The sequence below is a fragment of the Colletotrichum destructivum genome, chromosome 5 (assembly GCF_034447905.1).
Source record: "Colletotrichum destructivum chromosome 5, complete sequence".
In the NCBI taxonomy this organism is placed as follows: Eukaryota; Fungi; Ascomycota; class Sordariomycetes; order Glomerellales; family Glomerellaceae; genus Colletotrichum; species Colletotrichum destructivum.
The window spans coordinates 5,218,450-5,241,097 of record NC_085900.1 but is presented as its reverse complement, the minus strand read 5'-3'; the positions used below and the strand labels follow the sequence as shown (position 1 = coordinate 5,241,097).

General features: G+C 50.0%; 10 protein-coding genes across 10 annotated transcripts; 5 read left to right on the top strand and 5 right to left on the bottom strand.

The window, feature by feature from the left end:
* Window positions 1-126: 126 nt before the first annotated feature.
* On the bottom strand, window positions 127-2,518 carry CDEST_09153 (Putative zn(2)Cys(6) fungal-type DNA-binding domain, fungal transcription factor). The gene has a single exon (XM_062925312.1). The coding sequence runs from the start codon at window positions 2,197-2,199 to the stop codon at window positions 304-306; it is 1,896 nt and encodes a 631-aa protein (XP_062781363.1). The 5' UTR covers window positions 2,200-2,518; the 3' UTR covers window positions 127-303.
* Window positions 2,519-2,776: 258 nt separating this feature from the next.
* Window positions 2,777-4,398, top strand: CDEST_09152 (Putative peptidase M20, xaa-Arg dipeptidase, bacterial exopeptidase dimerization). Its single transcript, XM_062925311.1, has 2 exons — window positions 2,777-3,853; window positions 3,907-4,398. Exons 1-2 carry the CDS (start codon window positions 2,904-2,906, stop codon window positions 4,262-4,264), a joined length of 1,308 nt encoding a protein of 435 aa, XP_062781362.1. The 5' UTR covers window positions 2,777-2,903; the 3' UTR covers window positions 4,265-4,398.
* A 1-nt stretch (window position 4,399) lies between these two features.
* On the bottom strand, window positions 4,400-5,161 carry CDEST_09151 (Putative rossmann-like alpha/beta/alpha sandwich protein). Its single transcript, XM_062925310.1, has one exon. The coding sequence runs from the start codon at window positions 5,072-5,074 to the stop codon at window positions 4,418-4,420; it is 657 nt and encodes a 218-aa protein (XP_062781361.1). The 5' UTR covers window positions 5,075-5,161; the 3' UTR covers window positions 4,400-4,417.
* Window positions 5,162-5,604: 443 nt separating this feature from the next.
* CDEST_09150 (Putative major facilitator superfamily, MFS transporter superfamily) lies at window positions 5,605-7,287 on the bottom strand (the record flags this gene model as incomplete). The annotated part of the gene is made up of 3 exons (XM_062925309.1): window positions 5,605-5,922; window positions 5,978-6,718; window positions 6,793-7,287. 3 exons carry the CDS (start codon window positions 7,285-7,287, stop codon window positions 5,605-5,607), a joined length of 1,554 nt encoding a protein of 517 aa, XP_062781360.1.
* Window positions 7,288-7,943: 656 nt separating this feature from the next.
* Window positions 7,944-10,579, bottom strand: CDEST_09149 (Putative glycoside hydrolase, family 3, glycoside hydrolase family 3 domain, immunoglobulin). Its single transcript, XM_062925308.1, has 3 exons — window positions 10,364-10,579; window positions 8,843-10,300; window positions 7,944-8,791 (listed from the first exon to the last, which is right to left on the bottom strand). The coding sequence occupies exons 1-3, from the start codon at window positions 10,485-10,487 to the stop codon at window positions 8,073-8,075; spliced, it is 2,301 nt and encodes a 766-aa protein (XP_062781359.1). The 5' UTR covers window positions 10,488-10,579; the 3' UTR covers window positions 7,944-8,072.
* A 1,102-nt stretch (window positions 10,580-11,681) lies between these two features.
* CDEST_09148 (Putative SGNH hydrolase-type esterase domain, SGNH hydrolase superfamily) lies at window positions 11,682-12,296 on the top strand (the record flags this gene model as incomplete). The annotated part of the gene is made up of 1 exon (XM_062925307.1): window positions 11,682-12,296. The coding sequence occupies one exon, from the start codon at window positions 11,682-11,684 to the stop codon at window positions 12,294-12,296; it is 615 nt and encodes a 204-aa protein (XP_062781358.1).
* Window positions 12,297-13,380: 1,084 nt separating this feature from the next.
* CDEST_09147 (uncharacterized protein) lies at window positions 13,381-14,061 on the bottom strand. Its single transcript, XM_062925306.1, has 4 exons — window positions 13,892-14,061; window positions 13,791-13,808; window positions 13,634-13,687; window positions 13,381-13,572 (listed from the first exon to the last, which is right to left on the bottom strand). The coding sequence occupies exons 1-4, from the start codon at window positions 13,950-13,952 to the stop codon at window positions 13,523-13,525; spliced, it is 183 nt and encodes a 60-aa protein (XP_062781357.1). The 5' UTR covers window positions 13,953-14,061; the 3' UTR covers window positions 13,381-13,522.
* Window positions 14,062-15,558: 1,497 nt separating this feature from the next.
* On the top strand, window positions 15,559-17,568 carry CDEST_09146 (Putative zn(2)Cys(6) fungal-type DNA-binding domain-containing protein; the record flags this gene model as incomplete). The annotated part of the gene is made up of 4 exons (XM_062925305.1): window positions 15,559-15,895; window positions 15,981-16,480; window positions 16,572-16,700; window positions 16,789-17,568. The coding sequence occupies exons 1-4, from the start codon at window positions 15,835-15,837 to the stop codon at window positions 17,566-17,568; spliced, it is 1,470 nt and encodes a 489-aa protein (XP_062781356.1). The 5' UTR covers window positions 15,559-15,834.
* Window positions 17,569-18,974: 1,406 nt separating this feature from the next.
* On the top strand, window positions 18,975-19,927 carry CDEST_09145 (Putative glycoside hydrolase family 16, concanavalin A-like lectin/glucanase domain superfamily; the record flags this gene model as incomplete). The annotated part of the gene is made up of 2 exons (XM_062925304.1): window positions 18,975-19,435; window positions 19,492-19,927. The coding sequence occupies 2 exons, from the start codon at window positions 18,975-18,977 to the stop codon at window positions 19,925-19,927; spliced, it is 897 nt and encodes a 298-aa protein (XP_062781355.1).
* A 790-nt stretch (window positions 19,928-20,717) lies between these two features.
* On the top strand, window positions 20,718-22,464 carry CDEST_09144 (Putative DHH phosphoesterase superfamily). Its single transcript, XM_062925303.1, has 2 exons — window positions 20,718-21,110; window positions 21,244-22,464. The coding sequence occupies exons 1-2, from the start codon at window positions 20,800-20,802 to the stop codon at window positions 22,385-22,387; spliced, it is 1,455 nt and encodes a 484-aa protein (XP_062781354.1). The 5' UTR covers window positions 20,718-20,799; the 3' UTR covers window positions 22,388-22,464.
* Window positions 22,465-22,648: the final 184 nt, after the last annotated feature.

The following is a 22,648-nucleotide window of genomic DNA, read 5'->3' as shown; positions in this document are numbered from 1 at the left end:
AGGTCTTATATCTGCTTGTATAACGTCTAGTACTATACGGCTTGTACTTCACTTCTTAAAAGAGGGCTACTTTAATGCTATCTGCATGTATAAGCATTTAAATTACGCTTTGCTGAAGTAATAGCCAGTTCCGCTATATACAAACTGTCTGGTTTCCCCTAGCTAAACAAGATATTTTCTATTATATCTCTTACTATGTTCTTGCGGCATTATTAAGGAAGTACCAAGATTAGTTATAAGAAGATGTTAGGTAATAAATAGCACACAGTTTGTTACTCAAGCTAGTTCATACCTATAGATGGTCTAGATAACGAAAAGGTCTACTGTGTTAGACTGGAAACGCTCGCGGACGTCAACTCGTCTTCCAAGACGGTTTTGGATTTCTATGATCTCTTTGAGGAAGACGTGAGCACGGTCGAGGTTCTTACCGAACCGGCTCATTCTCTGGAACCGACTGAGCACCCAGTCGCGATGCAGGAGGTCGTCTGTCTCAAGGGCGACCATGAAGAGCGGCCATGCGATGCGGGTCATTGCCTCGTCCCCTTCATGTTTAAAAGCTTGAAAAGCGAGGTTCATGATCTCTCTGAGCGCGTTGCGTTGTCGAGTCACTAGCGTGAATGCGTCGTTGACACGCGTCAAGCGCAGGAACTCGAGAACTACGGCATGGTAGTGAGGAACAATGCCGCGGATGTTAGCCACCAGGCGGTGCGAGCTGTCCGTGCTGGTGGACAGTTCTGCCGCGACTTCGAGCAATTCGGTGAATTTCCACCCAACCTGCTGGATAGTTACATCAACTGCCATGACGCGTTGTTGTTGTTGCGACGCATCGTTGATTACATGGGAAAGACTCGCAAGCTGTGCGATCATGAAGCGCAATTGACCACACGCACCGAGAAGAGCGTATACATTGCGATTTTCGACGTCGTCAAGCAGCTCTGCTTGGGGATACGCATCGGCCCACATGCACCTGTACAGTGGGTTAGAGAAACGATGCAGCCTTTCGAAGGCGTCCAATGGCTGAAAGGGGCTTGGGATGCCACTGATTGTCTGGCCATCTAATGATCCCATGATCTTGTGCAGCGCGCAGTTCAGTTGGCCGCCGAGGCCATATGATGCAGCGGCTGCGTCTTGGAGGGCGATCCAGACCAGCATCCGTGCCGAGTAGAGTGAGAGACGTGAACCGCTTCCATCCTGGCCTCTCCTTGTCAAGGCTAAGTTTTTCCGAGTTGTCTCGAGCGAAGGAGCCGGTAGCTGGAGAAGCATGTTTTTGAACCGGTGTTGCAATATTAAACTCGCGCCAACGAGATGGTTGGAAAAGCCGCGGCACTTTTCGTCGCCGTACTTCTGCTCATACAGCAGCATCAGATACAACGCTGTACACACGGCGTCGAGATCCAACTGTACGTTGTCCTCGCCACCAATGGCGTCGGCCATCATCCGCAGCGCCGAGGAATAGTGCTGAAGTGGAGTTTTTGGCCCCCGAGATTCTTCAGTGTCCTTGTTTCGCCGGAATTCCAATTCTCGCCCGCCAAGAGCCAGAACCACATGCATCACCATGGGATCAGTCTGGGCAATGTCGAACATTATGGTGTATAACGAAAAATCCGGGTTCTTCGTATGGTTCAGCCGGGCAAATGAAGTACGAAAATATCGGATTGCCTCGTGATCAGCGGATGAGAGATCCAGAGAGCATGCCCCCATAGCCGGTGCATCTGGGCTGAAGAGTGACAAAGACTTGGACTGGCTGAGATAAGTAACAGCATGCGCCCATGTTGGTAGCCAACTGGGTGAGCTGTCGCCGCCGCCTCTTTCAGCCGACATAGCCGACGAGGCCGAAGGCATAATGAGCTGTGACGACACAGATCGATCTTTGCGCGCTTTGCCTCTCTTGGGAAGTTTGAGGCGGGGTGCGTAATCGCAGAGCAACCTCAGACGCATGCAGCGATGACAGTTGGGTCTCTGCTCGTCGCATTTGACCTTCTTGGTGCGGCACGTCCAACATCCGTTCCTCGACCGCGGTCCACTTCGGCCTTCGCCGGCGTGTGTTGTTGCTACCGTCGCAAATGAACGCTCAACGGTTGTGGCTGCGAGCTGCGGGTTCTCGCCATTGCCAGCATTGCCGGTGGCGGCATCATCAGGTGAAGCAGAAGTTGTGCTCCCTGGAGAACCTCCATTGGGCTCGGGGAAGGAAGATCTCATTGGTCGTCGTTTAGCGGGTGAGTCGCCGTCGGCTCTCCCGGCCAACAGCAGACTCCTTTCGTCAGGGAAGCCAAAGTGGAGGCTGAAGTAGGAGGGTCCTCTCTTCCGGACTGGCACCTGAGTACCGCAGCAAAGCCGGTTATCACAGTGGTACGTCTGGAAACTCTGAAAGGAAGAATCGCCTGGAGTGGGTTTTGGGGGCGTTGGAACGGGCAACTGTGAACTGATAGAAGGATGAAATAGCCGATGAGAAGAATGGAGTGCGTCTGAGATGTTTAGCGTTGGTTGAGAAGTTCAAAAGATAGGACGAGTGACGAACGGTGCCGCAGATGACCAGTTGGAGCGCCCCGATTGAATCGATGGAATGTTTATCAAGGCGAGATATTCCAAGTTTTGCCGACCGTCGGCTAATTTTTTAGCTGGTCGGCAAGCCCCAAGCACCGGCGGTTGCCGATGGGCTTCAAGGAGCTGTGATCTGTGAGGAGAATCCCTGCACGCTGTCTGGAAGGCCCCCCTCCTCTCCAGGACTCCTCCAACTTGAAAGCGGCAAAGATCCAGAACTTATCAAACACGCAGTTCTCGAACCTGTATTTCTTCCTCTAGACCATCCTTACACTTTCTATACATCACTAAGCACGAGTCCTCACATTGAAAAACACTCGTGATTTTTATTGCGTCGCATTACAACGTTCGCGATCCTTGTAATGTCCGATGTCCGGGTTTCTATTGCCGCTCCGGCAGATGAACATGATTCCAAACCTGCGTCCGAGGCATGGCGAGGGGCTCTCAACATTGACGAAGCCCGTAGCATCGTCAACTCACACGTAGACGAGCTGGACTTGTCGCTTCACAATGAAATCAACAAAGTGCTGCACAACAACCCCGAGACGGCTTACAAGGAGTTCATCGCCCATGAAACCATTACGAATTACCTGGAGAAGCAAGGTTTCGCGGTCAAGAGGAACACATATGGTCTCGAAACCAGCTTCGAGGCTGAAGTTGGATCTGGTGGCCGTCAAGTAGTGGTGTGTGCCGAATACGATGCGCTCCCTGACATCGGCCATGCTTGTGGTCATAATCTTATTGCGACATCCTCCATTGCGGCGTTTCTGGGAGCTGCTCGCGCTCTTTCGGACCTGAAAATCCCTGGAAGATTACGCATTTTGGGAACCCCCGCGGAAGAAGGTGGTGGCGGTAAGGCGAAGCTAATCGACGCAGGCGCCTTCAACCCGCCCGAGGACATAGCGGCTGCCATCATGGCGCATCCAACAGCCGCTCACCAGGGCGGTAGTGGAGACGGATCATCGGGGCTGGCAGGTTTCAAGCTCATCGCCAGCCACAAGTTTCGAGTCGAGTTCCGCGGAAAGCCGGCCCACGCAGCTGGTGAGCCATGGAAAGGATTGAACGCATTGGATGCAGCTGTGGCGGCTTACAGCAATGTGGCACTTCTGAGGCAACAAATCCAGTCTGATGAGAGAATACACGGTGTCATCGAAGTTGGAGGAACTGTGCCGAATGTCATCACGGATTACACCCGCATGAATTGGAACGTCCGCAGCCCAACCATCGATCGTGCCGATGCGTTGTTGCAGAGAGTCAAAGCGTGTTTGGAAGCTGGCGCCGCAGCAACTGGGTGCGAGATCAACTACATTCTGTAGGCACTCATAACCCAGCCAACTCAAGGATGACGCTGACGGCTTAACCCAGGGCACCAACATACATGAACCTGCGCGCCAACGACACACTCTGCAAGGCTTATGTCGAGGACATGGCGTCAATTGGAGAAACAATCCAACTTCACCAGGCGAAGCCTTTCAACGCATCCACCGACATGGGCAATGTTTCTCACCTCGTGCCTAGCTTCCATGGCGCGTTCGTCATTCCAACATTGCCTGACGTGGCGGGCCATCATCCGGAATTCGCAGCGGCCGCGGCGACCGATGAGGCACACGCAGCGGCTTTGAAGTCTGCGAAGGGCATGGCAATGCTCGCTATTAGAGTCCTCACCGATGACTTGATTGCAAATGGGGCCAGGAAAGACTTTACGACTCCTGACGAATCATAGACGCTTTGCCTGATTTCGGTATCAAGGCCATGCTTAGCAGAGGACTAAAAGTCTTGTATCCAGAGTTTTCAGCTCCATATCCGTAAAGCAAAACATAGCCACTTGGTTGACTGATACTGCTTAAGCTAACACATGAAGATTGTCAGACGTCTCCTAAGGCAAATGGCAGCTAAACCCGGCTGCTATGAGACGCTCATTTGCCTCCCATACCTTCTTGGGGATTTCTTGCTCGATTTGAAACCCCCTTTTCGGGTATTCCCTTATCCTCACCAAGTCTCCAACCATGATGGTGATAACCAGCTCTTTGGGGTTGTCTGCATCCGGATATTCTTCAAACTCCAGCGGCGGGCTCGCCACTGTGAAATTTGTCGTCTCATCTGGCCATTGCTTGCGAAAAGTGGCATAAGTCCGTCTTTCCATATATGGCTTTTGCACAAGCACGAAACTCTCCATTCCCAATCCTCGTTGCTTGAGCAGATCATAGGTAAAGCGGACATTTTCGCCTGTGTTACCAGACCGTGGCTCCACAATGATCTTATCGTCTGGCACTCCCAATTTCCTCGCGATGCCTGCGAAGACCTCCGCTTCGGGTTCGGTAAACCGCCCTGCCGTCAACTTGCCGACGCCACCGGAGTAGATAAGGTACTCTCCGTACCCATCCAGGAAAAGCTGCGCAGCACGAGCCGCAACGCGTTTGTCGAGGCTACAGAGGCAGAAGACGGCCGTGGCGGGGTACAAAGGCATATCCATGCGATGGTAGTTGTATATCAACTTGGCGTCAATATCGATCTGGGTAGTTGTTGACCCCATGATCAAGTTGCTAATTTGAAGAAGCAAGGCGCAGTGTCGAAGAGTAGAAATTTTTAATGGTGATACTCCATGCGAGCATAATCAAAAGGGGAGCGTCATAACAAAACCAAGTTGGGAGACGCGTTGGGGGGGGCAGACACAAAATTATATAGGGAGCGTTAGGTCGCTTCGCCAGTTTTAGTCAGCTATCATCTATGGGGGAGCTAAGACGGTACAATTGTAAACGTATGCCAAGAAAACAAGTGGCTAGTGGGCTCCGATTCACCCTTGGCAACGGTGGCGGCGTTCGAAATAGCTTGGAGATGATAGGACTAATAGGGACATGGTGTAAGTGCATTTGACAAGCATTACTAGGCGTTAGATTGGAGTTTAGCTGCAAAGCCACAAGCTGTGGCTTAGTTTCAGAAGCGAAATATATGGACAGCGTTTGTTTGATTATTTCCAGACTTCGAACTTATGCTATCCTCCACAACAGTGTAGTGTACCAACCCCCACAAACCATGACCCAATGCGACGCAAGGCAGGTTTGGTTAAATCAAGTATTTGATAAACAAAGTCCACGCAGTGGCGATCATTGCAACAAGGATCGAAAGGGTGTAGATCGTCCAAGGCTTTCGGACTTCCCTCTTGGTAAGAGGATGTGTGTCCCTATCCTCGATCTCTGCTTCAAACCGTTCTCGGCGATCGCGAGTCAAAGTCATGCCTTTGCCGAGCTTCTTGTGATCGAGCACAACGTAGATGACTCCGAGTGCAAAGCCCCATGCCTTGATTGCGGTCGAAACCTTGAGAACCTTGTCGTAGCCCATGTCTCTGGTACCATCTTGGAGAACACCGTACGCAACCTCCATCTGCCGTTGCATTAGCTTGGCGCTTGTAAAGTCAAGTTTCGCATTTAAAACTTACAATCGTGCCGCCAGAATTGTTGAAAGCCCTCCATATCCCAAAAGCCGTTCCCAGCTTATCTTGATCCGCAACCAAGAGTGGAATGCAGACGTTGAGTGGCATGCCGTTGATGAGCCCTGCCATTGATTGAAACACCAGCGCTACAAGTGGGTGGAGATTCGTGAAGCCAATGAGGGAATTGGCGATAATGTAGAACAATGGCGCCACTGCAACATAATGGAAGCGATGGCCATATCGATCAATCAACCATCCTACAAGCGGGCTGCCAACGATTCGAAGCACTCGTTGACCTGTTGACATGAAGCCAGCCGTCTCTTCACTGTAGTTCTTCATGCGGATAATGTCCGCAGCCGAGACTCCGAACCCATTAGCGCCGCCGCTTTGTAAGATTTGCGTACCAGGAAGCATGAGGTACTGCCAGGGTAGCTTTGTGAGAGACTTCCAGGAAAATACTCTCTTGACGTTGAGCTTATGGTTTTCAGCGAGTGCCTTCGCGCGTGCGGATGTCAGTTGAAGATGCTTGGGGATAAACATCCGCTCGAGAAAAACATAGAGAATGTTGATGATCAAGGATAAACCACAAAAGATTGCAGGTATCCAAAAAGTCCACCCGTACCATCCCGTTCGGTCTCGAATAGGAATGGCTACCATGCCAGCAACCATTCCTACTGTGCTAGAAACTGCGTTTTCGAGACCAAAGGCGAAGGCGAGACCACCGGCACCGAACCAATGATAGACGAACTGAGTGATTTCAAATTGAATGTAAGCATCTCCTAGAAAATGTATTAGGGGCATACAGAAGCAAACAGTCAAACCTTTTGCTGCGCTTGGTCAAGGATAGCAACTCCAAACCCCATGAGGACATGGCCAGCCGCAAGCATTCTCCACGACTCCAGGTGAACGGCTCCCGCAGCGACAGACGCACCGACAAAGATGATTGTAGTGCAGCATATTGTAATTCTGTTGGGGCCCCACCAATCTAGAGTCATTCCTCCAACGATGGGGAAAATCGAATTGACAAAAGAATCGGCGCTGGATATAACTCCGAATTGGGCATTGGTGACCCCGAGCTCGTTGCGTAGAGTGTTTTTCAGCGGACCCAGACTAGCGTTGGTCCAGTTTGAGCCAACTGGAAAGGCAATAACGCATGCCAAAGCAATCCATTTGTAACTCCATGGAATGGACTGAGGGGGGCTTTCGGTGTCCGGAGGTGGTTCATGCTCAGGAACATCGTTGTCAGACGTCAGCATCACACCAACACATGACTTCTCATTCCCATTGAGGCGCCGCAACTCGTGGTTCTGAAACATATCGAACAATTTATTGCGAATAAAAGTTACAAAAGTACAGTGGCGTTCACATCATTAGCTATCCGAACCCAGAAGCGGCATATAAGAAGTGAAATCTACTTCGGATGAAGATGCACCGAGGACAGCAATAACGACCCCGACCAAGCAGAGAGTATGCTTGGAATAAGACAAATAAAGCGTGTCACAGCCCGGATTTTGTCTTATCGATCTTATCGCCGTTGCTTCGGACAGTATCATGACCCGAACAATGGAGGAACAACTATCCGAATGTTTACGAGCCAAGAGTTTGGGAAGGATGGAACAGCCAGCCAAGCATTCAGTTACTCATCCCGTCCATTCACCGTCGTTCACAGTACGCAAGGTCAATCTCGAGTAATGCGAATGAACCAGTCAAGCTGCATAAGCGATGTCTGAGTTATGGGGCGGTTACCGCCAAGTCCTGCAGGTTGGAACCAGATGTTAACCTGAGTCATGAGAATGGAGTGATGTTCAACCACTTGTGTGTGCGTGCTTGTAGATGATGGGTTGAGGCTGATTTTAGGTTTTAGCGTGCCAGTCAGAATGCACGACTGCTTCAGGGTTCTTGTCCAACAAGAACTGAAGTTACATTCGGGTGCTCTCCAAAGGACACGAGCCAATTCTGATCGAGACAATTAGGACTGGACAGCTTTTGTATTTCTTGAGCCAAATGTAGTATCCCTGAGGGAAAACAAAGAAATCTGGTGAGATAAGAATTACATTATCTTGGTTTCCCATTTCGTCATGATTGTGACAGATTACAGTCGCTATTTGATCTCAATCTCACCTCGCAGAGCCAGATCCCTGCTGGACGACCCAACCCAAACGGTGTAAGTGCCTCTCCGCAGGCGCCATTGCTGGCTCTCGACGTCCCAGACACTGAGGTCTCGTCGAGTGAGCTCGAAAGCGGCGGTTCTTGTCTGCCCAGGGGACAGGTAAACAGGCAAGAAGCCACGAAGCTGTCTAACCGGGCTGTCATCCCCCGGTACTCCAATGTATAGCTGAGCAACCTCCGTACCATCTACGTCACCAGTGTTGCTAACAGACACCTTGGAGATGGCGATGGTCTCCCACAAAGAAGGGTGGCCACCCTGTACAACTGCAATAGCGGGATCGGGATACTCTGACGTGTCGGCATCTGAAGTCAAGCCAACTGATAAATCGGCAAAATTAAAGGTAGTATAAGAGAGACCGAAGCCAAACTCATATCGAGGAGTAATGTTCCGTGAGTCAAAGTAGCGGTAATCGATATAAAGGCCTTCAGTGAAATCACTGTCTGGGAAGAAATCATCCGAGGCACTCGAGTTCAGGTGGCTTCCATAATCCGATTCCTGCCTCGCTACAGTGTACGGAAGCTTCCCTGAAGGGTTGATGTCGCCCCAAAGGATGTCCACGATGCTGTGGCCACTTTCCTGACCGGGTAGCCCGGCAAAGAGAACAGCGGTAACGTTGGGATGCTCGATCCAAGCGTCCACTGTGCGTATTCCTGATTTTTTGTCAGTTCGAATGCTTAAAAGGCCTTTGTTGAACGGCATACCTGTTGAGTGGATAACAACTACAGTGTTTGAGCAATTGGCAGCGACATTTTGTACGAGATTGTCGCTGAATTCGTCCGTCAAACTCAGACGGTCAAAGCTTTCTGAGGCGTACGCGTTGATGAAGACGAGACAAGCCTCCGAATTGACGTAAGGAGGGGAAGGGTTCTCCGAGTAAAAGTCCCATCGAAGGATGCCTCTGTTCTTGTAAAGACGCTCCTGAATGGCCTGAAAAGGTGAGACAACATAAGGGGGGGTGCTTCCACCAGAACCGCCTCCCGTAATAAGAGTTCCGTTGAATGTCTCCCAGCCAAAGTTGACTTCATAACCGCCGCCATAACGACTGGGGTTTTGCCATGGGGTTGCCTTTACGGTTGCGTCGTATCCGTAGATTGAGAGGAATTTCGGGTTTTTGAAAGGGAGAGTGTTGTTCTCGTTCTTGACCAAAACGGTACCGGCGGCGCCGATTTGCCGGATCAACGCGGCATGATCATCCTGGACGTCGACGGGAAAGACTTTTTGTAAGTTGGAGTGAACCGTGGGCTCGGGAAAAGCGTGCTGCTGATGCAGAAAGTGATAGCTTGCGAGGATTCTTGTGGCCATATCGGAAAGTCGCTCTTCGCTCACCGTACCGTTGTTGACGGCTTCGATAAGCTTTTCTCCCCAAAACCCAGCGTCAGGCATGACCAGATCCAAGCCAGCGTTAGCCGAGGCGACGCCGCTCATCTGGCCCTGCCAATCACTGACCACAAATCCCTCGAACCCAAGTTCAGTCTTCAGAATGCCGTTCAAGAGCTTTGAGTTCTGGCATCCGTATGAATGATTAGCTCTCTGGTATGAGCACATGACGGATGCTGCACCCTCTTTAAGTGAGTCCATAAAAGGCCAAACGTAAAGCTCGTGAAGGGCACGATCATCAACATTTGAACTTATGGCTTCTCCCAAGTCAGACGCTCGGCGACGGTATTCTTGCTCATTCAAGAGCCAGTGCTTGGCTGTGGCAATCACCCCAGCGTCCTGAATGCCGCGTGTAATTGCGCCCATGCCGACGCCTGCTAGGTAGGGATCTGAAGAAAGACCCTCCCAGTTGCGGCCTCCGCGGGCAACTCTGCCAAGCGGGCCAGCAGCGGGGCCAAGTGCTACGTTGATGCCCTTACCATAGTACTCATCACCAAGTGCCTTGCCATATTTGTACAGAAGAGCCTTGTCAAATGTGGCAGCGACATGTATGCCTGCCGGGAAGGCAGAAACAAATTCTTGCCCGCGAATCCCATCAGGCGCGTCGGCAAAGCACAGAGCTGGTATTCCCAGCCGAGGTACTTCACCCGAGTTACCAACACATGTGCCGTTCCATCCGCGTGTGATGTTGGCCTTTTCCTCTACAGTTAACTGTGATACCAGATGCCTGGCATGGCGGTAGGCAGTGGCCCATCTCTCGTTGCTGGAGCCGTTGCCACTTGCTAATTGGAAATCAACGCTGACGTTCGATCCTACTGAGGGGGAAACCAGGAACCATGACGTACGGGATGGGTAAACTGGAGGGCTGCGCCCATAGTAAGGTACTTCGGAGGGAGCTGAACCGTTGTTTTGTGCAGAAATCGTGGCGCCATTGAGGCCAATTGAAAGCAAAAAAGTTGAGATCTTCATTTTTCCACTTGAGTCCCAAACGGCATTTTCTTGGGAGACGATAGCTAACAACTGACAGCATGGATGAGGAAGGATACAACCGGATTATTTATAAGACCCTCTTCGTACCAGAGGACGGGTTGGTTCTATCTCTTAGGAAACAATGCCCAAAAGAAGCTATTGCCGGTGCAGCAAAGGCCGAGATGGGTCTTTACAATCGGTCCTATTCACAACATCCTGCAGAATGACACCATACAGATTGTGGAGTCATGACTCGACATTAGCCGGAAACCACAGATTTGACGAAATCGGTGAGTGTTTTTTTTGTCTGTCCAATACAGTAAGAAGATTGAAGCGTGCATTGGGAGCAAAGATGACCAATTGACATCGCGAACGACTCTCTGCGGAGTGGCCGGGGTGGCTCCGGTCTACCCCGCGATCTCCGCATCGGAGACACTCCGCTGCTACATAAATCAAGATTGATGCCATATATTTATGTGGGGAGAGAGGAGCTCTCGCCGGGAATTATCCGGTGTTCTCCTATGTCGGCACTTGGGTCAACCAATTTGGTGATTGCCGTCGTAATGGCGCAACTCTCTCAGGTGGATCTTCATATCATTATAGACGGGCTTTTCTTGGTGAACCAAAAAAGATCGAAAGCGTAGTGTTTTTCTTGTGCTCTAACCGATGTAGGCCGCTGTCATGTGGGGCGGAGTGATTGTTTCCGAACGAATCTGGTGATTATGGAGCTATTCCCCTGTTCACACACACAACACATGCAATACTGACACTTGGTCTGACTGTATGGCGATCGTTTTTTAATACAATTCTCACTAGAACAAGCTCACAAGGGATCTCATATGCTTTATAAGTCTATCTTTATGATTGGCGGGGTCAAGGAACCCGGAATACTGTCTTGTTACAACCTGCTTAGAAGTGAAACGTGACTCGGTTCCGTTCGAGTATCAGACATCAGACCACATCATGGAAACGTTCAAAGTTGCCTTATAAATGATGCCTCGCCAGCTAGAAATCGAGAAATTTTTCAGCTCATGTCTATTAATTTCTCATCCAACCTTTCGGTTGATTGTTCAACCCCGTCTATCGTGCTTAAAGCTGTCCAACATGCGACCTCAAATCTCTTTAGCCCTAATCTTAGCTGGAGTGTCGGCATCTCCACTGGCGCTGAGACAAGCGACAGAACCACTACGGATCATGGCACTTGGCGCCTCGGTAACATTTGGTACCGGCTCAACTACCGGTGATAGCTACCGGAAAGACCTCCAGGACCTTCTCGCCTCTCAAGGTATCACTGCTACATACGTCGGCACTCGAGCAAACGGCAACTTCCCCGACAACGCAGTCGAGGCAACAGGAGGCTTCAAAATTGACCAAATTGCTGCATCAGCAGATAAGGCTGTGCCTGTTCTGAAGCCGAATCTCGTCCTTGTAGACGCAGGAACCAACAACTGCAACAAGGGCGGAGAAGTGCCTGACGCAGGGTCGAATGTTACAGCGATGGTAAACAAGATATACGAGAACAGTCCAGGATCGACTGTGATACTTGCGTCCATACTTGCCAACAAGGTCCAGGAGCAAGACGCATGCCGAGAGAAAATCAACCAGCAATATGCCGCCCTCACAACACAGTTTCAGGAGTCAGGTGCTAAGTTCGCGCTTGTGGACATGCGTGGCTCAGACGCACCAACTGTCAACGACCTTGCAGACACCAGACACCCGAACGACGAAGGTTATATGAAAATGGCGCGTGTGTGGATGAAGGGAATTGAAGAAGTCATATCCAAAGGATTTATTATAGCAGGAAGATGACACATTCGTGTAGTTGAATAGGTTGGGACAGTCAAGGCTACGGGGCGTGACGAGAATAGTGTCTTCTCTCTCGGCCGTCAAAATACAAGCTTTTCGTCTAAGGTTTTACGATCGACGGCGATGCCATTGGCTTGCCATAGTGACTGTACCGAAGTCGCATCCTCTCGCTGGTAATCCCTTGTCTTTCTCTCTATCCTTATGTCGCAAAAACGACGCCGTTAATTGCGTGGCAGCAATTAACGCCTTATATCTCTATACCCTGCAACACCTTACAAAACAAACAACGCTACCGTGGCGTCTAAGACTGCAATGTCAATGGCAACGTCGCAGCCTGGCATTTTCCAACATTCTTGAAAAATTCGGCGGATTCGTGGTAGTTGAGACCTACCTGGAAACGTTTTCAATATGCTTACCCAAGAGGGAAAACTCGCGCGGTTTTTGGAATACCAGCATGGCCACATAGAGATCCGGATACTGCGTCCTTCAGAATCAGCGCGATGATACCCTCGTCATCAATAACGGTGGGTAGACCCGCACCCCAGCATCGGCTATGACCCCAAAGAAATGACAAGACCAGCATCATTGCGAACATGGTTGCAATTGTCAGTGCAGGGATTTTCTATCCTCCCGTGGTAATTTACGTGAACTGTCAAAATTCCAACGGCCTATTGTTCAGTTTAGATATCAACAAAGACGGTGTGTTGTGGTATGGAAGAGCAACAAGAAAACACCAATACACTCTAGAGTTCCTATCAAGACAATTTTTGGCCCTGGGAAAGTAATGGTAATTCCCGTAGCTCCCATATGATATACTTGACGGAGTTGTTGCATTTCATCTTAATCGAGACCGGAGGCGGCAGATACTCACCCTCATCTCGAAGCCTGCTGAGTCTTTCAAAAGTATTTCCTCACATCTTCTCCTTCGAATATTATATGGCGGGTCTCTTCAAGCCTTTTAAATAATAGCCTCAGCAACAAGGCCATGATCACAAGATTGGAACTGTGTTTTCCCGCTAAAGACGTTGATCAGCGACGTGTGGATATAAGTACAGCATAGCAAACTGGGGAGTTCATTAAGCATCTAGATAGTTTAAGTTCCACAAGTGAACGTAGCAGATTCTTCTAAAACGTCTCCATCCCGTTTTCGGCATTCCATGTGACTTTATTTCTTCTAGCAAAGAGATAAAAGGAGAGGAGGACCAGTAGTTTGCTCTAGCTTCAGACAATTAGTGGCCGCAAGTGCCACGATCGCCGGGGTTGTTGTGCCCAGGGTGGGCTGTATTTTATTCTCATTACTAACTGTCGTGTCTTTGCGCAATAGGTCTTGAAAAACTTACGGTCGCAGGAAGCACCGAGGCAGCAGTCATTCGCAGCTCCAATAATGCAGAGACCTAAAGTTGTGACTATCAGTACCATGGATGACTCTTCTATTCAGGGAACCGCCATGTTTGAAATTTTCAAGCAGAATTGTTTGGACCACTAGGCAAGATTTACCTCCAGCAGGGGTGCATGCTATTAGGATATTGTTAGTTTGAAAAGCGAAAGAAAGAATACGTTGTGAACCAAGGCTAGAAATCGACAAGAGCTACACATACCAAAGGCAGGGGCAATCAATGCACCAACGGCGAAAAGAACAGATACGATCTTGACCTGCATTTTGATGTTTTCTAGAGACTGGCTGCTGAGAGATTTGGGCGTATGGTAAATGATGTAGAATATAAGAATATGATGAGCGCTCTAAGAGTTTCAGTTCACAATAATCAGCAAGGCGCAGGCGAGGCGAACTGTTGTAGTATTTATCGAGCAGCTGTCAGTTGGTTTACATTCAACTTTGCTCCAAGGCGTTGTGAAAAACTGTGCAATTTCAATTTACTTTTTGCTTATATATTTTACTTCAGATGCAGTAGCAATGGATGTAGTTAAAGCCACCTTGTATGTGCCGTAATGCCGAGCTCCGGTAAGAGAGTTTAGTTACTATAGTAGCGATAAAACCCCCTATTCTAAGCCTAGGTTAATTGAGGCAAGATTCACGTCTATCATTACTCAATTCTTCGTATTAAGAACCTTTCTTTCTAGTCAGCCCTTTTGACACGCATATTTGTTACCCTGCTGGTTAGCCCGCTAAGGTTTACAGTCATATTGGCTGCCCCTCTTAGCACAGGTCTTGAAGCCTTTGCGGTCTGCCAGGCTGTTTGGGCTGTCCGATACTCAGGTCGTCAAGCACCTCAGAGTGAAAGGGATTTAAAGTCGCAGGGCTAGAAGGTTCAGCACTGTTTCTATCCTTTATTTCTAATGTGATGAGCTCCATACGTCTAGAAAATAGAAAAGGAATAGTGGTTGATCTTTCTAAGATCTATCCTTCACGAGGGTTCGGGTTTGAAATACCCACGATGGTCACGTAAAATCGACGTGTGGCTCGAGCCATCCAAAGTAACTAATTAGAGCACTTCTGCTTTACGACATCTAAATAATGTACCTGTAGGGAAATGAGGAACAAGGGTTAGTAAACCTTGTGATTACTCTTCCTTGGGTTTAGGTTTACTCGAGTAAGATTACATTCTCCTAACCAAGCGTAAAGCTAATGACCTTTGCTGCTGCATCAACTTTCTACTTCGCAGGCAGTACCGGAAGAATATAGGAAAAACAATCTTCCTAAGTAAAGTACCCTACCCTGACCAACTCACGGTAGTTACGACTCCATCGCCAGATACATGTTTCAATCCAACATCATGAAGAATTACCTTATCAAATTTATACATGTCTTCTATCTTGGGCTCAGGCCTCTTACCATTGGAACTTAATTGAGTGGTAAACTGGCTCAAGGCATTTATGCAGCGGCGCCATTGTGTGAGAGTTCGAAGAAAACTACAGGCAGAGTATGTTGCTAGAATTTCCCTATGGAAACTTGTTTTGTAATTCGTCTCCTCCTTTTCGCTTTGTGCTTCCATTCATGCTAATAAGAATCCTAGCTTAGACTTACCAGAACAATTTAATAGCAAAACGTTGCTTCACGGAGCCTGTCTTGGCACGTGTGATGCAAAAGGTGATGTCAATCAGCGCCAACAGTAGTAATAGATTCAGAGGTTTTTATTGACTCAGCAAGCGGCAAAACCACTTAATCTGTTTAAAGCTCCTACCGATTTCATCAATTGTCAGCAAAAGAGCGAAGCTGACTAACGGCTAGATAATCAGCCACTCAGACGAATCATATCCCCGATCGGTCACGCATAGCTATTTCCTTCATTTCCAATCCTTCCACCGACTACCGTCTCTTTCTCATTTCATCGAAAAAATTGCTGGCGCCTAAGGTATTTATCGTCTCAGCCCAATTGTCAGTTGTTTTGAACTACAGGATTCTGATGTGGTTCGTTTCCCAAAATGGTCCTTCTAACCCGGGAGCTCATTGCGAGAATTATTTAACTGGAGACATCCAAGACAAACCAATGCACCCCTTGCTCGAACACTTGATCCCCACCCAACAACAATCTTTGCATCGAGAATTTGAATTTTGCTACGACGTCTAGCCAAACCATAGAAGATGGGTCGCCCCCCTACCAGTGGCTATTGCCGCACTTGCCGACGGAGGCGGGTGAAATGTGGTGAGTCCGTCGAATTTTCCCGGCGAAATCCGGGGTACTCTGAAGGCAGTCTAGCTAAGAACTCATCCGTGGTTTGTGTTATTAGACAGGCTTCGCCCTGCCTGCGAAAAGTGCCTCAGGTCTGGCCACCCATGTGGGGGGTACGAACTCCCATTGCGGATGCAGCATTTTACCGCAACTGTCGATCCAAGCGGAGCTCAGCAATTGAGTCGGATTTCTAACACGACGAAAACGACACTTCCGCCGCCGACCATGGTTCAAGAGTTGACGTTGACTGCTTTTCGCGAACAAATCGCATTCTCGCACCTATTGTCGAATTACCGATGGGGACCCTTTTGGAAGCCTGTCCTCCGTGTTTCCTTGGACGGAGCCACGCAGTCTGATGTTGTGAAAGCTGACTACACCGGAAGCCTGGCGACAGCGCTTGGTTTTATGGGTGCTAGGGTCAACGAGCCCACGATGCTTGCTGAGGGCTACGAGCTGAACGGGCGGGTGATACGTGCGCTGCAGTCAGCATTGCTGACCAAGTCAAAGATTGACTTGGCCAATTGGGCTGTTACAATCACAATACTGAGCCTTTACCAAGTGAGCCATCCCGTGCTGGTGAAGGGTTCTACACGCGGATGCGGTCTCATGTGATCTTTTCTTTTTTGAATACGACGCTCACTTCACACAGTTTGCTGTCGACCAGGAAGTCAATATTCCGCATTACTACGGGATGGCAAGAATTGTTGAATGGTGCGGGCCCGAGTGCTTTCAACATGAGCCCATGCTGACAAACCTGCGTCACATGAGGGCTCTACATGTAAGATTCTGCCGCCAATCCAACTGGAAGGGAGTCTTTGGGTTTTGGTGCACTTACTGCTGCTGACGGTCAACGAATCTTGGTTTAGGCTTGTAAATGCTTCAATAAAGATGAAGGGACTTTCTTCGCTCAAGAGCGCTGGAAAATCTTGCCATGGTTGCACCATCCGAAAACCTCGCACGATCTTTTGATGGACATTTGTGTCGATATTCCCGGGCTGACCTTTTCAGTCGCATCTTCAGCCAAAACACTTTCCACAGAACAAAAAACTGCATCTTCTGCCGCGATTCACGAAATGCTATCGAAGCTGTATGACTGGAGAAGAGTATGGGAAAGTAACAACCGGCACGCCGCCATGGAGGTGTTCACACCGCTGAAAGAAAACATCATCTGCAGCCCTTGGGTTCAAATGCTATTGTCACGGCCATTGTTACTCAACACAGCTCAGCAGGCCGCCGAGATGCTTATTTATAACTCTGCACTGGTCCAACTTATGAATCTTCAGGATTTCCTGCAGACTGGAAATCGATTTCCCGAAGCTCTTCCGACCATCATAAACCAGGCTATACTTAGGGGGCCAGATCAGCCCTTGTACATGCCAGAAGACATTAAGCACCGTTGGCAGCCATCGATCGAAGGGCTACGGATAATGCGATTGGTGAAGAATATCTTCACGTCTAGTGAGGATTCTGTCCTCATCTCTCTTTCGCCTATCGGCATCATCTATAACTCCTTGCTTGCAACTGAGGGTATGGGGCGCTTTTTTCTTTCTTTGATAACAGTTCCAGATGATTACGCAAGAACAGACGAAGAGCTTTCTATTTTTCGTCTCTGGAAATCTTCTGAGCACATGTACACATTTAGATAGGATCTTGTGATTTGGACACAAGATTGCTTTTCTTTGGAGACCCCATTGAGCATAAATATACGTATTTTCTCTGCGGGAAACAAACACTCCTGAAAAGCCTATTCCAGTCTCTTCAGTTTTGTTTCTCGGCTGGACAAGAGGCTCTAGGTTCGAGGGTACTTAGAGGTAGCATCGGACCATGTTCATCGTTGCACGCTGTGTCAGACCAGGCAACCGGTTCTAGGATAATTACGTCCACATTCTGCTGCTGCTAGCCGGACATAGAAGTCGGCAATGAAGTCTGGACTGTCCGTAAAGCTTCCTGTGAATAATGGCATTGTATCGTGGACTTGAAAGGCTGCCAGAAAGAGACAAGCTATTACGTATTGGGGAGATGTATCATGCTATCGCTGAGAGCGCAACCCATAGCCGCGGCTTAGTTTGTTTCTCTAACAGAGCGCAGAGGTCTGGGCTTGCCAAACATAGAATTGTCACAGTAGCGCGCGCTTCAAGAAGCTGTCTCGGTTATTCAGATACCAAATGAGTGAAGAGGGGCTTATTATTCCATACCGCGGCTGACAGGAAATTCATACGTTAAAACTGGGCAGGCGATTCTTGAGAATGGTGCTTGCAGCTTTTAGCCACCACTCATTTGCGCTAGATCCTTGGCCTCCTGAGAAGACATTCTCGCATAGAGAGAAGGCCGAACTGGGCTTATACGCGCAAGCTCATTCCTTGGCTTTGGACAACGCCTAGCTTTGGATCTCCCAAAACCTGCGAGTGGAGGTTGTAAGATGGTGTGAACGTTTCAACTCGGAAGAAACTTCCGTTGCTTTCGGGGCTGACGACTCGCCCTAGTCAGTGGCGATGGCCTGCATCTGTGCTAGTCATCTCTGGCACGGTCTCGCGCCGCTGTGGGATGTCTCGGAGCTTCCGCATTGCGTATGGTCAGTCTTGTCTCATTTCTTTCACATACTTCGCAAACCATGTTGGTGTCGTTCGGCAACAGGGTGAGAAACGCTTCTAACAGAGTATCCGAGGCCCCAGGAGAAAGGCTGGACTCGCTTGGTAGTGCATCTGGGCCCTTCTCTAAATTAATTTCCAAAAGGAACGCAGCAATTCGAATAGGTGCCGCGAGAGCAGCTGAAAGCCCGCCTGTGAGTGCGAAGCCCAATCTCTGGTTCGCCGCTCATTTTATAAGAGGTGTTAAAAATCCTGGCCTCCTTTTAGATCTCCAGTCCAATGTTCCATCTTCACGGTTCTTCTATCTCGTTCATCCCGTAGCATCCGGCAGTCAACTTTCATTGTCATCTTTACTCCGAGTCGCATATCACCATTGCGCAAGTTTTGTCGTATCATATAATTATCTGATCGTGCGACCGAGATCTCTCACACATCGTTTGACAAGGCTCACTCAATTCTCTGCAATGGGACCACTCACATTAGCGGCAACATTGCTGCTGTCTCTTCCGGTAGTTCAAGCACAGGTTCCGCTAATCAAGGGATATGGTGTGCTTTTTTACGACGACTTCACAGGGAAAAGCAACACATCGCCCGACCCGAACAAATGGATTATTGACACCGGAACAAGCTACCCGGGTGGTCCACAAAACTGGGGCACTTGGGAAGTCCAGACATACACCAATAACCTCAACAATGTCCGGGTCAACGGGGCTGGAAATCTTCAGATCACCGCCATCAAGGACACTGCCACAGGATCATGGACTTCTGGGCGCATCGAGTCTCGCCAGGCCGATTTCATGGCCCGTCGGGGAGGAATCCTGCGGGTCCAAGCTAGCTTGAAGATCCCCAACCTAGGAGGCAGCGCAGGAATTGGCTACTGGCCAGCGTTCTGGACCCTTGGCTCCGCGTACCGTGGCAATTACTGGTAGGTCTTGTTTGAGGCTAGTGGCTCCTAGCATTGAGCTAACTTCTAGTTTCTAGGAACTGGCCAGCCGTCGGGGAGATCGACATTATGGAGAATGTTAACAACCTTGACCGGACCTGGGCCGTCTTGCACTGCGGCACGCAGCCGGGAGGGGTTTGCAACGAACCCTCCGGGCTCGGTGCTAACGGAGCCTGCCCTAACAAACCTTGCGTCGGTAATTTTCACACCTACACTGTCGAAATTGATAGGACGAAGGCTGTGGAAGCGATTCGCTGGTACGTCGATAATGTCCAGTATCACCAGGTTCTCCAGTCACAGCTACCGGCCGCCACGTGGACGCAGGCCGTCCAAAGGCCCCATTTTGTCTTGCTCAACTTGGCTATCGGTGGTGCGTTTCCGGATGCAGTGTACGGCAAGAAGACCCCTCTCAGCACCACTCTTTCTGGAGGCACGTACGAGGCGGAGTATATCGCCGTGTATCATACTCGCTGAGGTTTTCTCTCCGGTTTTGACTGTAAGAGACCTTGTAATTATGTCACCTCCATACTACAGATTAGAGTACACAATCCAAATACACGTATATGCAAGTAGCCGATTCTTCTAATAATAAGCGATGCTGCCTGTCGGATCCGAACTTTAAAGTCTGGAAGCACACTTCCGCACTGGCGAACGTCCAATTAAACTTGTGCTGCCCGTATCCTACTTGTTTCTTTTCTCAAAAAGTCGTGCCTGCCTTCTGCGTATGTACTTTCCTGTTGGCTTCAATACTCATCTTTTCCTGAGTCCATAACCAGATTCCAACGAAGCTTCCAAAAGCTCATGCTCATGCGATACCGCACTGCGTCAGGTGTCCGGACTAAAAGCCCGCGTAAATATTTCTTGAGCAAGACTCACACGCCGGAAGTGAGAAAATCTTGATTATTTACTACCAAGCTCTGTTTACCTATCGCCTTTTGGCAGCGTCTGTTGACCATTTCAAGTCTCTAGCTGATTGCGACCACGGTAGGTTCATGTTCAGTCATGCTATGCAAAGTATGAGCAATACCCACTTATACTTATTAAATGGATGACTATCATCCCTAGTTGATAGATTCAATCAGGGGATCTTTCCATGAGCTTTTCTGGAAATGCGGCGATCAATAAACCACGAGATTACGCCCAGAGGGGCCATCTTGGGGGCGATGCTAGGCCGTGTGAAGAGTGGTTGTGATGGATGATGCACACTGGGTGACGACCAAGCGAAGGTCCAGCCACAGTCGTTTTTTCTATGACGACATTTGCATCGCACTACATGACAAGGGGGCTTTCCTCCTTAAGCTCACAGTGAGGCCAAATGCTGAGGCTTGAGAGCTTCAGAGTGTCCGATGCTCATGAGTGTACCGGTATGGAAAGCAGCGTCCAAGGCGAGATTCCGTTTGTTCATTTCCATATCGTCATTCTGCGGCAGACCTGTGGCCACACGCCCTACTATCCATCAGACCCCAAGCTTCTTTGTCGCCATGAAACGGACCGCTACCACCGCGAACCTCCCGAATGGGGGAAATTCCATAAAGAAGCCTAAACTTTCCGTCCCCGAATACCACCTGACGCCGTCGGTGAGAGATGAAGGTGGTGCCATAGTATGGCCTGCGCCGGATGAAAAGATGGAGGCAGCAAGAGCCTTTATCCGCGAATGGTACGCCACGTTGCATATTACTCCAGGCAGCATCCTCACAAGGGCTTTTTTTGATATGTACCACCTATCATGAACACCTATCATGAACTTGAACTTTGTTACAACTCAGCCTTCTCGTTCTAATTCTGCCCAGCGTCTCTGCCGGCAAATCCACCCTCCTCGTGCCAGACAAGGACGCCGATGGCCTCACCTCCGGCGCGATCCTCGAACGCACCCTCGTCCTCCTCGGCCTCGACCCATCACTGGTGACCGTCTACCTCCCACCAAAAGGCAAAAACATCCACGACGAATCCTGCCGCGCGGAAATGGCCGCCCATGGCCCGGTTTACATCTTCATCCTGGACCAGGGGTCCCGTGCTTCTCCGCCTCTCATCGACGGGCCCCATCGGGGCATCGTCATCGACCATCATCACGCCCTCGAGAACGACCATCCCAAGGGCGCGTTGCATGTCACAGCATGCGATTCGCCCCCTGTGGCGACGAGTTCGCTGTTAACATACCTCATCTGCCGAGAACTCCACGAAGGTGTCAGGGATGCGTGCGACTGGCTCTGCGTCATGGGAACCCACGGTGACCTGGGCAACACCCTGAAATGGGAACCTCCCTTCCCTGACATGAAGACCACATTCAAAATGTACACCAAAAAGGCCATAAACGACGCCGTGTCGTTGATCAACGCCCCGCGGAGGACTGCGTCTTACAACGTCCCAGCCGCATGGGAAGCTCTCCGTGCCTCGAAATCTCCAAAGGACCTCCTCGCCAACCACTCTCTCCTTGCAGCAAGGGCAGAAGTCAACGCCGAGGTGGAGCGCTGCACCCACACGCCCCCCAAGTTCTCCGCTGACGGCCGTGTCGCCGTCTTCCGCATCAACTCCGAGGCCCAGGTCCACCCCGTCATCGCCACACGCTGGGCCGGCCACCTCTCCTCCTCCAAACTCGAGGTCGTGCTGGTCGCGAACGAGGGATACCTGCCCGACCTGGTCAACTTCTCATGCCGCGTGCCCCGGTGCGCCAGAGCGAGAGACCCGCCGGTGAACATCATCGAGGTGCTGCGGGACGTCGCCAGCCGCGCGGAGGACTCGACGCTGCGAGAGCGGCTGGGAAGCTCGTTCGCGAGGGGCCACAAGGAGGCCAGTGGAGGTATCGTGCCCAAGGCCGAGTTTGAGGAGCTGATGACCGTGCTGGAGGTTGGTAAGAAGGTCGAGAGAGAGTCACCAAAAAAGGCCCAGAAGCCCGCCCAGGCAAACACGTTGATGAACTATTTTGGCAAAAGATAGGCACTAATCCCTATAATCGAGAGCTGCCGGGCCGCAATAGATTTTCAAATGGGAAGGCTTTTATCACCCGTTCCGCATTTTTCATAGTGCCAACCTCTCACTAATGCAGTAGATGTTACAAACTGTGAAGACTTGGCCGACTATACCCCAAACTGCCGCCTCCTTGTGTAGCCAATCGTGATACTCTTGGAAGTGTCAACAAACCTGGTTTCCAAAGACCGGCCACGGTTCACCTCTGGGAGTTGTTGGCGGGCTCTGACG